The sequence below is a fragment of the Sinocyclocheilus anshuiensis genome, unplaced genomic scaffold (assembly GCF_001515605.1).
Source record: "Sinocyclocheilus anshuiensis isolate Anshui unplaced genomic scaffold, SAMN03320099.WGS_v1.1 scaffold779, whole genome shotgun sequence".
NCBI lineage: Eukaryota > Metazoa > Chordata > Actinopteri > Cypriniformes > Cyprinidae > Sinocyclocheilus > Sinocyclocheilus anshuiensis.
In genome coordinates this window covers 56610-71989 of record NW_015548244.1, presented here as the reverse complement: position 1 = coordinate 71989, position 15380 = coordinate 56610, and the positions used below count along the sequence as shown (strand labels likewise).

Here is a 15380-nt window from a genome sequence, read left to right as displayed (position 1 = left end):
TAATACACGAGTTTCACAATTTGAGTTGAATTACTGAAATAAATGAACTTTTCCACGACATTCTAATTTATTGAGATGCACCTGTATATGTGTATATATATATATATAATATATAATATATAAACAATATGAGTACTATGAGAACTTATTCCATATAAAAAAAAGTGAAGTTTGCTGCTATCTAGGTAGCTAGGTACATAATATAAGCAATAACTAGAAATATGATGATCTTTTTTGTACATTATGCATTACATATGTAATAGTAATGTTAGTAATAGCAATCCAATCAAATCAAATTCTGTTGTTTTTATTTATAGTACTATGTTGAAATCACATGACCACCGTATACTACTTATGTTGTCTGTAACCCTTTACTTGTTTGGACCCTTTTATTGGGGAAAAATAATAGCTGAGAAATACAACTGGCACTGGTAACCAAAATCATATTGTATGTGTGCTGTTGCAACCAGGCTGGTGTCAATATAAACTCCAGGATCACTGTATTGAATCATAAGATAGAAATTACTTTGTGCAGCTTTTCCCTGGTATGATAATGTCAAGTCAACACTGTGTTTGTAGCTGAAGGCAGGAGACTCACTTGTGAGCGTAGCCGTCTGGAGACGTGGTCAGGTTGACCTGCATGACTGTTTGAAACTCAGTATCGTTGCAGCAGTACTTGAAGGCCGTGTTGTTATGGTGGCAGCAGAACATGTACGTCTTGTTGTCCGAGAGACGAGGACAGTGGAATCCAAAGTGGTAGCGCCCTTTGTGGTCAGTGTAAGGCTCACACACCCGAAAATGAGCAGAGAGAGCTGTGCGGAAAGACAATGATAGATAGGACAGTGAGCATGTGACGTGAGATTGTTAATGTAATATAATACATATCTGATATAATATAATATAATATAATAAGTAAAATGAATTGCAAATGTCCGATTCATGATTACTTTATTTTTGGGCATTTTTGCTTCAATTGTAAAAAATGAATGTTGCAGGCTGGACTCGAACATTCATCGCTTGCATGAGAACCACAGCTTAATGTGTTTTGTTGCATGCAGTTCAGCTAGCAGTTCAATTTCAAACAGCTGATCTTCAGCCAAGTCTTTTAATTAATAAGAGATGTATTTTAGTACATTTCAGTTATAATTCACCCTGATTTAATGATGATTCACCACATTTAGTGGAGCTCTCATGTTATTCTGAAGCGTAAAAACGTGCCTGTAATAATTTTCTCACTGATTCGAGCACATGCACAAAAGCCATGCTACAAGGCTTGTTTTTAATGTATGACAGTCATAGTTCTGCTTCATTATTCATCTCTGAATTCAAAACCGAGAGTGACAGCGAGGTCTGAGCGACTAACCCATGTTGACATGATTCACCCCGAACAACTCGAACAGAACCAGCAGACACAACAGCTCACAGACATCGCATAGGAAAGCCTACTTCTCTTCTCGCTCAGCACCACATGCACTTGTTTTGAATCTCAATCACTAAGAGTTTCAGCCTAAATAGCTCGGATACGTTTATAGGTGGTGCAGACGTACTAAACAAAACCTTGATTTCCTCACAGACTAAGGTCTTTATGATAAATCAGCACTTCTTCATGAAAACTTGCAAACTTCAGCTTGAGTTTCTATTTCTTTCAGGCTGAACCCGATTTGTTTAATTAGACAAATGTGAGAGGAAAAGTGAGGAGAGCTAGAGCTTCAAAACTCATTTAGACGGGTGCAAATTATGAGGGTTTTGAGGTAGTTTAATTAAGTCGTGAAGCCCCCCCAAAAGGAAGTCAAACACAAAGGGTCGAGAATCTTAAGAAGTACAAGTACTAAACAGTTCCTATGTATAACATAATGAACATTTCCAAACAATATTTTTGTAATCAAAGTTTGATTGCAAGTTAGTAAGAACTCATTGCTCACAAACAGAAGTCGTGTTCGCCTGAGGAGGTAACCATAGCAACAATATGCCTTATAACCATACGTTATGAACAAAACATAAGTGCTGGCATTATTTTTCAGTTTATATTTAACTTCACTTCATATTATGTGTCATAAAACGTTTTTTTTTTTTTTAAGCTTGTTCTTAAATTCTTTAAGTAAGTTAACAAAGACAAAAATATATTTGATATATATATCAAAGACAAAAATATTAAATCAAAGTCAAAAAGACAAAAAGGGATTTTAAAGCATCAAAACAATAAAAGTTTAATACAGCTTTAAATTTCTTTCATTTAGATTTTGAATTTTTCTTTAAAATTTTCTTTAATTAGAATGTATTTAATTAAAAAAATTAATTCTGAGCATGACTATCATGCATTTTTAACATGATTTACAGAAAAGATGTAATTCGGTGTAACAATACTTCATATAACAAAAAAATATAAATATGCAAACTACAAATCAGGCATATTACGAACCAGAATCATTAGATGACATTAAAAGACTCTGTTTAAGAATCACAGGATGTCTCGCCTTAGATCCTTGTATATGTGTGTGTGTATGCATGGCTTTATTTTTTAATGATATTTTGATATTCACCACGCCACATATCTAAAGAGTCGTGACACCATCGTTGTTTGTTTCATGATGATTTTCTCCTTGCTGTCCAAGGCTTTAAACTCTGCTGCAGAGAGAATGACTCACGCCTGTCTTTAATAATTAAAGAGGTTTTTCGATTTGATCCAGCTTTATGACCTGTAATCTCACACAATCTCACACCCGATCAATGTTATGGGAGCTTCAGTCTCCCAGCGGAGGCAGAACTCACAGTGAGACACCATCTAAAGCTCAGTGAGACACAGATGGACAATGGATGAAACAAATTGGACCGCTCAGAGATTCTGGGAAAAGAATGTCCGTATGAGAGCGGTAAATCTGATAAGAGGATGTTTCTTCATCTACAGGCACCTTTATGTCCCACGGGTTGATTTTGATTGAAACAAATGGATTTCAACTCTGTTGTGGTCACTTTAAATCTGTCTTAAACCATGTCTTCATCATTTATTTTTTCAATTTAATGTTTTACCCCTTTTCCCCATAATAAAAATGAATTACATTTTTAAGAATTAAATAAAATAATATATATAAGAATTATATATTATATTATTAGAATGTAATTCTTATTATAGTTTAATATGTAATATAATAAAATATTTAAATCAATTATAAAATAATTAAATCAATTTTTGCTAAAAAATAGAGAAAAATCTATCAGTTTGCACCTAACAAAGTTAAATGCTCTTATAAAAATTCGATTTTCAATTTAATAAATTAATGCATTATCAAATAAAGTTATCCAAAAGTGAAAAATTTAAAGATAAAACTCAACTTTCTTGTCGTCTTGAACCATGTCTTTAATGCCTTTTCCCCATATAAAAATGTTAATTACTACATTTTTAAAGCTATACAAAGAATTAAAATCAACACAAATGAAATAATTTTTTTTTACTGTGATTAAATAAAAGAAATTAAATACATTTTTGCACAAATTATAATTTGCACCTAATAAAGATAATTTTATATTAAATATATTTTGAGCATTTTTAATTAAATTAAGTGAATAAATGTATATACTGTATTATCAAATAATTTAAAATAATCTAAATGTGTGGAAATATTATATTTACAGTATAATCAATAATATTGTTTACTTTCTAATTCTTCACAGGCCCAAAAGTACCTATAGTTGAAGAAAAATCCAAGTGCTTTTGAATATTATGTCAGTTTGAGATATTTCTCAGGGTTTCTGATGCCTCAGTTTGCTTCTGTCAGCAGAATTCAGACAGCAGGTACATAATGAACCGCTGTTGCGTATGTACGTCCAACCAAACCATCTGCCCACGTCCTCTTACCTGTAGTAGACAGAACGAGGAAGATGATGGTCAGGATGTTGAAGGAGTGATGATTGGTGACACTCATCTTCTTGTCCTCCCTCAGGGGAGGATGGAGACATGAAGCCTGACAGCTTCAGCTGCTTCCAGATGCCATCTTCATCCCCAGCTTCTGTTCATGACTGCGACAGTTTGCCAGCACACCTGTAGCAGAAGAGGGCAGGTGTTCTGATCACGCCAAGACATCTGTACGGTAAGATCTGACACTGCTCGTGTCTTTCTTCAGTCCAAGATTGCGCAAATCTGCTCTTGGAAGTTCACCTTACTCCAGCCTGCTTTGTCAAGCCAAACCAAAAAGCTGCCAGAATTCAAAACCAGAATGCCACAAAAATCTGGTGTAGAAACCGTTTTCACTCAGAAATTGTTAGTAAATTTCACCACCAAGTAACATGTTGAACATTTTAAGTAGAAAGACTGAAATGGTGTTTTCTTGGAAAATGACTCACACTTCAACAGACAGATAAACGCACATGAACGCCACCAGATTGAATTAATTTTAATGCAATTTGTATATTGTTGTTGAAAAACAGCAATGAAGCCTGCCCGAAAATGAAAAACTAATTTTGCACCAGTGCAAGCATGCTTAAATATACACAAAGCATGAATTACACAACATTTACATTTAACTTTTCTTGAGAAATAAAAAAGAGAGGAAAAAATATGTGTAACTACCAAATTGGACTTGAAGGCACCAAAATTGACCCTGCTGCGCTGCATTATGGGTAATGTAGTGTTTGTATTTTTTGTGAGCACAGGAAGTCTGTTCATCCAGCAGTCATTTTGAAAACTGTAGGGGCAAGTTCAAGCTCAAACCGGTGTGCAACGTTTTGCTACGGTTTCCGGTTTGAACGACATGTTTCCTGGAAACGGTGTGCAATGGGGTTTGATATGCATTTTCTCTTGTTTGGTGGGTGTGTCAAACATGTCAGCCCAATCAGCAACATGTATGTAAACCACGCGGTATTAAAGAGTCAGCTCGCACAATGTAATTAACATCAAAATAAATTCACAAGAGCAAGTACCTGTATATTGTTTGCACATGTTTATTTACATTAAAGGCAAAATAACTGAAATAATAAGAGCACAAGTATAGATCTGGAACTTCTTTAAGTTTGTCTAAATATCATTTAGTAATTGCAATGTCTTCCGGTCCATATCCTTTCCTTAGGAAGGTGTGCTAGACACTGATTAATGTAACATAAAAATACTATACATATTTATATATTTTGCTATTGTATTGTAGAGTGACACTTTCATAAACTTTTCTATACCCCTCTGATTATATAATGGTAAATATTACAATAACATAGCACAACAACAGTGATCAGCAATAATGATAAGCCTAATACTCACAATAAAAATAATAAGGTCATATAGATCATAACACAGTCTTGGAGGCAAGAAGTGGATTATCCTTCACCTGAAATGTTTGTCTTTTCATCCTGAAATGTGAGGCAAATGTTGGATCACAATAATTAGGAACCACAGTTTGCACAAATCCCTTCACTCGATTGGGATGTTCTCTTTAATTCTGGACGGCAAGGGCAGTGACTGTACCATAGAGCGTATTTTGCAGTATTAAACACGTATTTATACCGATTTCATCAGGCTCCGAAAATTCTTCAAAAAGAACACAAAGAATGGCCTTCTCAGCTGCCATAGTTGCAACTCTTGCGTCATCAGAACAGAGTGTTCAACGCACCACCGTTTCCGTTTAAAAAAACGTTTTGCACCGTTTTGTCGGGGCTGAACGCAGCCCAGGTGTAATTAAAAAGTGACTTCCTGTTCTTTAGCAGCTATATTGAGCGGTGTTTCCCTCATTCATTATTCCACAAGTGGCATGTTTTCTCTGGTAAGATAAAATCCTCTTTTTACTGAATCACATGTGTTGTTGATTTCATATCCATAGCAGCATGAAATTAGTCTATGAACCTTCTTTGTTTGTCTAAAAGATTGTACAGTGGATATGGAAAAGAATCACCCCCTGTTTTTGACATGTTGGTGTTATATCTTTCACTTGGATGTTATAAGTTGCACGGAGTAAATGCAGCTGGGTAAAACAAAAACTGTGTCCATCTTCATTTCAGGCTGCAAAGCAACACAATGTGATTATTTTAAAGGGGCTGATTCTTTTCTATACCCACTGTACCTCAAATTTGAATGAACTTTGATGTTAATAGTGATGGTAGGAACTTTGAACCAACTAAACCAATTGCTTTGCAAAATGATTCACTATTTCAAACCAATTGCAAATGTTTTATTGAAAGCACAATCTGTTAAACGCAATCATCAAATCCAATACCATTAAATGTGAAGAGTCTGTATGATATGTGTTATTTTATTTAATTGTAGGGCTTGTTTTGTTTGTTTTATGTACATTTTGGTTCACCAGGCCAGTAAGAGATTATTAATTTCAAATCTTCCTTATTTGTTTTAGGGCAAAATCATCAGTTTTTGATCGCTAAGTATGACGTGTTTAGCAATGGCTAATTATTTGCAATTGTATTGAATCTTAGCAGTCGATGAAGGTCTGACAGTGTCAGACATTTTAAGTCGTCGTCTTTAACCAAAAAGTGTTTTTAATGGTCATAATCAGTTAATCAATAATTAGTGTGTCTGTATGATGTCATATGTATTCTAGCAACATCTTATTAGCCATTCCTTCACATTATGGTCATACAATCAAACTGACCCTGAATTTTCTGAGGTTCTGACAAGTGGAAGTTGTCATAGTTGGGTAAATTTGGATAGTGGTGAACAGAAACTGCAACAAATATCATTTGTATGTTTCCTTTTGCCGCTTCGCAGAAGAAAAATCCACAATAGTGTTCCTACGACTTTCCAAAAGAAGAGAGAAAGATGTCAAATTTGCTGTCACTCCCTCAGCTGTTCATTAGGAATATACAGTTTTCTGTCATTAAAAGGTGACATATCATGAAAATCTGACTTTTCCAGGTTTTAAGTGCTATAATCAGGTCCCCGGTGCATCTACCAACCAAGGAAACGTGAAAAAGATTAACCCAGTAACTTTATTTTGGGAAGCCTTTTTCTGCAAGCGTCTGAAAAAACGATGGCATCTGATTTTGCTCCCTTGGTGATGTGGCAAAGGGATCTCATTATAATATTACCGCCCCTTAATCTGTACGTTTCCACCCACTGCGCCTTCATTTTGATTTCGCAAGCGACAACGGTGTACTAGTTCTAATGCCATGGCGAATGTTTGAGCAAAACATGCTAACTGTTCTGTCTTTGGCTGCACAGACGAGCACAGAACACTATTTAGAGTCCCAGCCTCAGAGGAGACAAGAGAGCAGTGGATTTATTGATTTATTTACTCTATATTGCTGTTGCCACACAGATCTAAAATAAACATGCTATTTATTTCCCAGCTGTTTACCTTCACAGACGTAACCCACTGTTTTTGTAACTCATGTGTGTGCTTTTAACGTAAACTTGTTGTGAATGAGAATTAGTTTAGTACTCACATGCTGTGACAGCCGCTTTCTGTCCGTGTGCTTCGGATGTGTGCACTCGGAAAACCTTATATCTGAAGTTTAACCTAATATGGTTTAAAACTCATGATTTCAGCGCGATAAACATGATAATCAGAACCAAACCAGAAGTTTTTTAGCAGGTCCGAGCTGTAACGGAGCAGCTCTATTCTGGAAAAGGGGGCGGGGAGCAGCAGCTCATTTGCATTTAAAGAAACAGGCCCGAAAAACAGCTTGTTTCTTCTTCCACTCAAAATAGGCAGTTTCAAAATGATATAATAAATTATCTGTGGAGTACTTTGAGCTGAAACTTCACAGACACATTCTGGGGACACCAGAGGCTTATATTACATATTGTAAAAAGGGGCATAATATGTCTCCTTTAATGCCAAGGTAATAGTTTTATAAATGTACATTACATCTTTTAAACAACAACAACAAAAAACGTTACCATGTTAATAACTTCAGTAATGCGCAATCACAGTGTATGAAAAAGAGTTTAATTGTAAAGAGCAAGGAAAATCGCACAGTATGCGGCAGGCTTTAGTGAAGGATTTCTGCTAAATTACTCCCAGTTCTTTTGTGGGTGATTTTGAAAGCTTTTTAAATGGAATCACTGCTGTTAATCTGCATGCTGTGATTGTTTATTTCAGGCTGGTGATGGATATAACGTTTACTTTTGCAACTGTTTGGTAATTTCACCTCATTTGGGCTGATTGTGCTGCTCTGTAGGAGAAGGAAACTCGAGACTAATCCCATTCACATTTGTTCTTTCCGTCAGTGTTTTTCTTTTCCCAGATTCATGCTCTTCCTTGTTCTCTGCGCATACCATTGTTCTGTGAACGAGGGCGGATCTGAGAAATATGCATGTGGAGGACGAGATGTTGTTGGGTTTAGTTCTCAAAACACTATACATCTGATAGTTTAGTTATCGGGGAAAATGAATGCTTCTGCTGCAGGCTTGTGTGAGTTTCTGCTACTGATCTCACTCAGCTGAAGTCCCACAGCAGTTTGATAATTCAAGTTCCTGTTCTACATGCAGCGTTTTGGTTTGTTTCATAAGTCTAATGCGCTGGGTGAAATTTAAGTGGCTCTCTTTAATGTAGACTCAATATGTCATTTAGTTTTTAACCCTGTGTACTTCTGTGGGTTTTATCCATATGGCCGGTGATTGGATTCGAGGAGTTGAAAAGTAAGAGGGGATCATGATGTCAGCTAAAAAGAAAAGTCATTGTAAGTTACTACATTTTGATGAAAGACTATAAAGCCTTTTTTTTAATAATGTGTGCAATAACATTTTCATTCATTCAATAATTAACACAAAAGTTCTACTATTAAAAAAAAAAAAAAGTATTAATTTGTAAAATAATTTATTTAATATCATGAAAGGTTTTATTGTGCACAATTCATAGACGCTTTTAAAATAAATCATAATCTTTAATTGAATAATGTGCAATAACATCTACAGTTATTAATTTAGGAGATACCACATTTTATGTACTTTTTAAATGAATGTTCAAGGTGTTATTGTGCACAATTCATCTAGCAGATAAATATAGTATTAAAAGTAGTAGTCTTTTATTATTTTTTATATTTTAATTAATTTTTTTTAACCATATTTGATGTACTTTAATAAATGTGCATGGTTTTATTGTGCACAATTCAACAGAACATACTTAATTTAATCTTTCATCGGAACAACAACTTTTGACATTAGCATGGAAGCAAGATAAAAAAATAGAACTAAATGTAATCAATAATAAGTGTTTTTTTTTTTTTTACGTTGTCTTCTGGTTCTAAGGTTGTGCGTGCGTGCGTGCTGCAAAAAAAAAAAACATCATAAAGGTTGTGAAGCACAAAATTAAGATTTGAGAAAAATGATTTAACGTCAAGTCAGAAAAGGATATTATACAGAAATGTCAGGAAATTGTACCCGAGAAACTTTCACATCTTTAACTTTAATCTTAGTGAACAGAATGGATATTTGCAGAAATAATTATAAAGTTTAAAAGGAACATGCTAATCAGCTCTTAAATTAATAAAGGAAGTAATAAAGTACAGTGGCTAATAATATGCTTGATTTAGCAGCCTTTATCTCAGCGGCAGAGTTGAAATGTTAACATGAAATATTAGACTGCGCTACTGAATGTGTCTGCTGTCTTTATGAGAACATTTATGCAGAGAGGCTCACCGTGGCTTTCTGTTGATTACGAACCGAGCGAGAACAAGGCAAGAACGTCATGTAATATTTTTAGCATTTTAATTTGATGTTGAGTGTCAGAATGAAACATTCCTCTTTTTCTACAGAATTCATCATAATGGCTATTGTTCCTATTCCTCTGGTAGTGATTGTGTCTCAAAAATCAGTGTTTTTTTCTTTTGTCCTTTACTGCTAAATTCCAGCAGATTGATGTTAAAATCATGTGCGCATCAGGTCATGGTATCCATATATAATGCAAGAATATTCTCTATAGTGTGTTGTGGATAGTTGCTAGGATGTTGCTATGTGTTCTGAATGTTTTTTTTTCTTTCTCCATATTGCTATGCAGTTGCTAAGGTGTTGTGGATGGCTGCTATGTAGTTGCTTATTAGCCCAAGTCAAAAATAAAAATGTATTAAAGAATAAATTGAATTTAAAAAATAAATATAATTTATTAATTTAAGCTATAATTTATTAAATGTATTACTTCAAAATATGTTTTTAAAGTTATCTGTCTGTCTGTCTGTTTAATGTATTAATTTATATATTAATATATTATAAATTATATTTTTATTCTGAATTGTATTCTTGTTTATATAGATGGATATACATAGAGATCTATCTGTATTTATGAATATATTTAAATATATATATATATATGTATTTATGTATGTATTAAATTTATATAAATGTATTAAATTTAATAATTGTTTTATATATTTTTGTATATTTTTTAATGTTCTTAATAATCTAAATTATATTGTATAATATAATTATTATTATTTTAATACTGTATTATATATATATATAATTTTATCCTTTAATCAATTTATTGGACTTGGGCTAAAAAGCAACTACCTAGCTTTATATAATTTATTTATTTCTTTTAGAGGAAACTCTGATCAGCATGGTGAATTGTAAGGTTTTTCTTACACCGTGTTGGTCTTGAATGAGTGTTTTTTTTAATTATTATTTTTTTTCTTGTAAACAAATTAGATATTCCCTCTGATTTCCATTTGTCCTGTCTTCCGGTTCTAAAACCGGTTGGTTCCGCCCCCTTCCTCCAGTATTACAGCTTCTTTGTGCTCTCTGAAGATAATTTCATGTGATTCAGGATGGCTTCTAAATATATAATAATTACCGTGCTGTGACAGTTTGCTTTTTTAACCTTCTAATCATTAAAGCGTTTGTTGATTAACTTTAGGCTAATGACCAAATGATGTTCATCACAAAAAAAGCATTTTCAGCTCATGCTATCATAAGCTGTTGACTAACCACAACATCACGCTGTACTAAACACCAAAATAAACCTGCAGAAGTAAGTTAAACACCCACCCACTCCATGCAGGCATCTTGTTAAAAAGACCAGCATGAATTTCCAGCTAGTTTATGCTGGAAGTCTAAAACCATCACATTTGATCAATAGAAATCTCTGAGCTGGTCTTAGCTGGTTTACCTTTGGTGGTTTTCAGGCATTTACCCTGAAATATAATACCATGCAGAGTAACTAAAACTCGCCTGGAAATCAATTCAAACCAGTTAGAACCACCAACCTGCTGGTTTACCCTCGTCTTTTTAGCACAACGTGTGCTGTGGACCAGCAGTTGAGCAGTGACAGCATGTTTTGTTCTTCTAATTTGGCAGTAAATAAACCTGAATGATGCACCGCTGACATTGTCTGATGTGGTGGGACTTAATCAGAGTCGCTGACATTCGTGTCACTGTCCTGTTTTGAATATTTGCCCTCTATTTGTGAACGAGACCAAATGTCACATCTACGCGGAGCTTCATGATTAGCATCCAGGGTAGGGCTAGGTAAAAAATATCTATCTCGATATTAATCGATTCTCATTTTTATGGAACGATATCGATTCTTAAAGGGGTCATATGATGCGATTTCAAGTTTTCCTTTCTCTTTGGAGTGTTACAAGCTGTTCGGGAATAGATAAGATCCCTAAAGTTGCAAAGACTAAAGTCTCAAACCCAAAGAGATATTCTTTATAAAAGTTAAGACTGGTTCACGACCTCCTAAAACGCCTCATTCAAACACGCCCCCATGTCTACGTCACGATGTGGGAAGGTTTACATAATGCCGCCCAAATGTTCACGCAAAGAAAGAAGGTGTAACACTATTGTTGCTGCCACCTCCGCCGCCATGTTGTGAAGATGCTGTGTGTTGGAACATTGAAGCGCACCTCCCATCCAATAAATCGCAATAAGCATTGTGCTTTGGTACTTTTCATATGAAACAAAGTCTCAGATTTCAAATTCTGTCCATTGTATTGCAGTATTTAAACGTTAAATGCCATTTTAGTGCTGTTTAATGTGGACTGACAGATCACTGTAGTGCCTCAGTTCAATAAAAGCGGCAGCGTGAGGCGCACATGAACTGATCATCTCCTCCACATTAATACCAGTTTCAGCACAAAATAAACATGACTAAACATCCGAAGGTAAGTTAAAAGAAAGAGTACAACTTTACAATCCATCCTGTCTCAGGTAATTGCTCAATCAGTGTTTCCTCCACGCAAAGACGTCAATATAACGGCTTGTACACAATATGTCACGCAACGTCACATTTACCTCAGAAAAAAAACATATTCGGTGACGATAAACTCTTTAGTCAGATAGAAAAATAAACTGTAGAGAGGGGCATTTTGCCTATTATATGCACCATATAACATATTCATTATAATTTTTACTGTTCTTCAATGTTTAATTTATGTTTAAATAAATCCATCAAGTTTTTATGACAGCCATTTTAAATATTTATATTTAAAAAAAACGAATTGAAGTAGAAATAACTTTATTATTGTAAAGACTTCATTAATTTTAACCTTCAATATTATAGTAATGTTGTACCAACTGACTATTTTACAACATTAGTTGAGTTTTGTTTTCCTTGAGAAAATTTGGCATGTACTGTACCTGATATATATCCAAAATAATCGATATTGAATCAAATTGAATTGAATTGGTAATCGAATCGAATCACAAGCTTGTGAATGAGAATCGAATTGTGAAATTTTTGTCAAACCCAGCCCTAATCCAGGGTCTGAATTAGGCTATCATAAAGTGTCTCTATTAGCATACAGTCGTTAGACTTGCTGGGTTTCTCAATTTCCAGCACCGCCTAGAAGCAAATCACAGCCTGTCATGGGCGAGTGTCAATCAGAGGAGACCTCAGAGCAGTCATTCCCTTTAATTGGCTTCTCACAATATGCAGTTGTGCACATCTTTAATTTATAATGTGTGTGTTGTTTTACTGCATACGTCTGGCAAATAATGCAGGTTAATGCATCACATACCAACCAGTGCTTCACTGAAATGTCAATTTGTTACAATTAAATTTTTTTTCTCCATATATTTTCCTGTTCTATCTGTACTATTGTGTCCTATAAAGGCAAAAAGCTCATAAAGATGCATTAGACGCAGCTGACAGACACTAAGCTTTAGCAGACCTTGTGTATCGGTTTGATTTGACTCACTCTCGTCAGATAAAAACTGCAAGGCTTAGACTATTGTTCTTCTGTTGCAATTTGAACCTTACATTATGTTGCAATTCCTAAAAACGTTAGCAGCCAGCTACTCTCAGCCTCGGATCGCATGCCCACAAACCGCCCACAGTCTCGTCTGATCTATTGCACAGAAAACTAGAAGGCGCTTGTGAAAAGCGCCAATCAGATTCCCGCATGGCAATCTTCAACAGGTGCACAGGGGGCTTTTGCCTTTCAAAGACAGTTTTGAGACAATTTCATGAGCAGAACTGTATATCCTGCTTTTTCTGACTGTGTCAGTGCTTCTGGACAGATTTCATTAGTGTTTTCTGTATGACCATTTACAAACACTGTGAAAATTCATATTTGCATCAGAAATAAATTGCATTTCAAAATATATTAAAATAGAAAACAGTTATTTTAAATTGTAGTAATATTTCACAATATTTCTGTTTTTACTGCATTTTTAATCAAATAAACACAGCTTTGGTGAGCATAAGACTTTTTAATAACTTAAAAAAAAATCTTAATTTATTTATATTTTTCTATTTCAAATGTACCTGTCTCTAAATGGTCATACGTCAGACAGGGCGGTTTCTGGCGAGATTTAAGTCTTGCCTTTAGTCAAAAGTCTGGTTGTGCATGACTAGCCAGCTGGTCAGTAAGTTGTATTTACTCACTAGAGTTATTTTTCACTCACAGTTGGTGCTTGGCATGTTTTAAAGTTTTTAAAAATGGAATAACATTCATAAAATGACTGAAATAGGCATCCTTAGATGTCCCTGCTGTCTCTGTCACTGCCCGAGGCTCTGTAAATAGCCGGGAATCTGACTGTAGGAGGCTTTTCAGACTGTTTTGCTCTTTGCATGTCAATCATTGTCAGTGACGGGGTTTTTTGACGTTAGGGTGTCTGTGGAAGGTGGAGATTAGGAGAAAGGGGGTGGTCTATTTCAGTGGCAGAATATTATATTTATTTTATATACTGTATATATTGTATTATATTTAATATATTATATTATATAATTATATAATATTATATTTAATATATTGTATATCTGGTTTAAATTTTAAAATGTTAAAATCCGCATATTAAATATATTTATATATATACATTTGCTTATTTATATTGTTTTATTTATTTGATTATTTACTTTTTGCTTGCTTTTTATTTGCTATAATTTATTTATTTGCTTGCTCATTTATTCATTTGCTTTTTTTTTTTTGAGAACTTTGAGAACTTCAATAATATTTTTGTGTGTATATCTCCATCATCCACAGCACATGCTAATATTGAAAGGCGGGGTTTAGGAGAAAGGAGACAGTCTAATTCAGTGATGGAATTTAAAGGCATAGCTCAATAGAAAATAAAAATTGTCTTCCATGTTGTTTCATACCAGTATGACTGACCAATTTCTGCAGAGCACAAATTATTATTATTATTATTATTTTTATTTTTTTTTGAAGAACATTTGAACTGTTTTTGGGTCTAGAACAACATTGGACCCCTTTAACTTATATTGTATGGACAACATTTTTTTTTTCCAAATATTGACTTTTGGTTATGCAAAACCGTCTCCAGGTTACGTATGTAACCATGGTTCCCCGAAGGGAACGAGACGCTGCGTCGAAACGCTACGGGAACGCCACCAGCGTGACCACGCTCTGAATCACATCCGGCGTCAGCTTTCTGTCATTCAGCAAGCGCTCTGTGTGTGTGTGTCAGTCTGATATCTGTTTGTGAGTGTTATTTAGTGTTGTCTGTCACGAAATCTCAAGACAAAACCAGACACCTAAGGCGAGGGCAGGCAGCGTTCAGTCTGTTTGTTTGTTGTCTTCTTGGGAGCAAGCACGCAGTCAGCTCTCGGAAAAAAAGGAGCTGATGGCCCTTTTGGTAGCGTTTGTTACTGCCTTGCTTCGCTCTCAGAGGGCTCGCGGAGCTCGCGCAGTCGGCTCTCGGGGGGGCGGATTGTGCTTTTACCGCTGTTAAGCGCTCCGCTCTCGCCAGGCACGCTCCAAGGAGTGTGTCCGTGCCTGTGATCTTGCGATTGCGATCCCACTGCTGCTGAGGCACGGTGGCGACTGAGATGCGGGGATCGCACATGATCTGGTGGATGGGTTGGAGACGGCTCGTCCTATCTCCACCCGTGTTCCCTAGATCTAGAGCTCGTTCTCGAGGCTTGGAAGCCCATGCTGCGGTTATTCCCCCTCTGAGTGAGAGCTTGCTGATGTGGCCATCTTTCTCTGAGGAGATTGATGTTGTTTGTGTGACTGAGCGGCTCGCGCGCTGCCGAGGCAACGCT

The 15380-nt window shown here is 35.3% G+C and overlaps 1 protein-coding gene and 1 long non-coding RNA gene across 2 annotated transcripts in view; one reads left to right on the top strand and one right to left on the bottom strand.

Moving 5' to 3' along the window:
* The window catches only part of LOC107655136 (uncharacterized protein KIAA1644 homolog), a 15527-nt gene extending 11587 nt beyond the window's left edge, over window positions 1-3940 (bottom strand). The window contains exons 1-2 of the mRNA XM_016442557.1: window positions 3854-3940; window positions 599-812 (exon numbers count right to left, since the gene is read on the bottom strand). Coding sequence (XP_016298043.1) covers window positions 599-812; window positions 3854-3920 — 281 coding nt within the window. The 5' untranslated portion in view covers window positions 3921-3940. The remainder of the gene's footprint in view (window positions 1-598; window positions 813-3853) is intronic.
* The window catches only part of LOC107655137 (uncharacterized), a 36277-nt gene that overhangs the window by 14387 nt on the left and 6510 nt on the right, over window positions 1-15380 (top strand). The window contains exon 2 of the long non-coding RNA XR_001630397.1: window positions 3939-4085. This is a non-coding gene — a long non-coding RNA (uncharacterized LOC107655137). The remainder of the gene's footprint in view (window positions 1-3938; window positions 4086-15380) is intronic.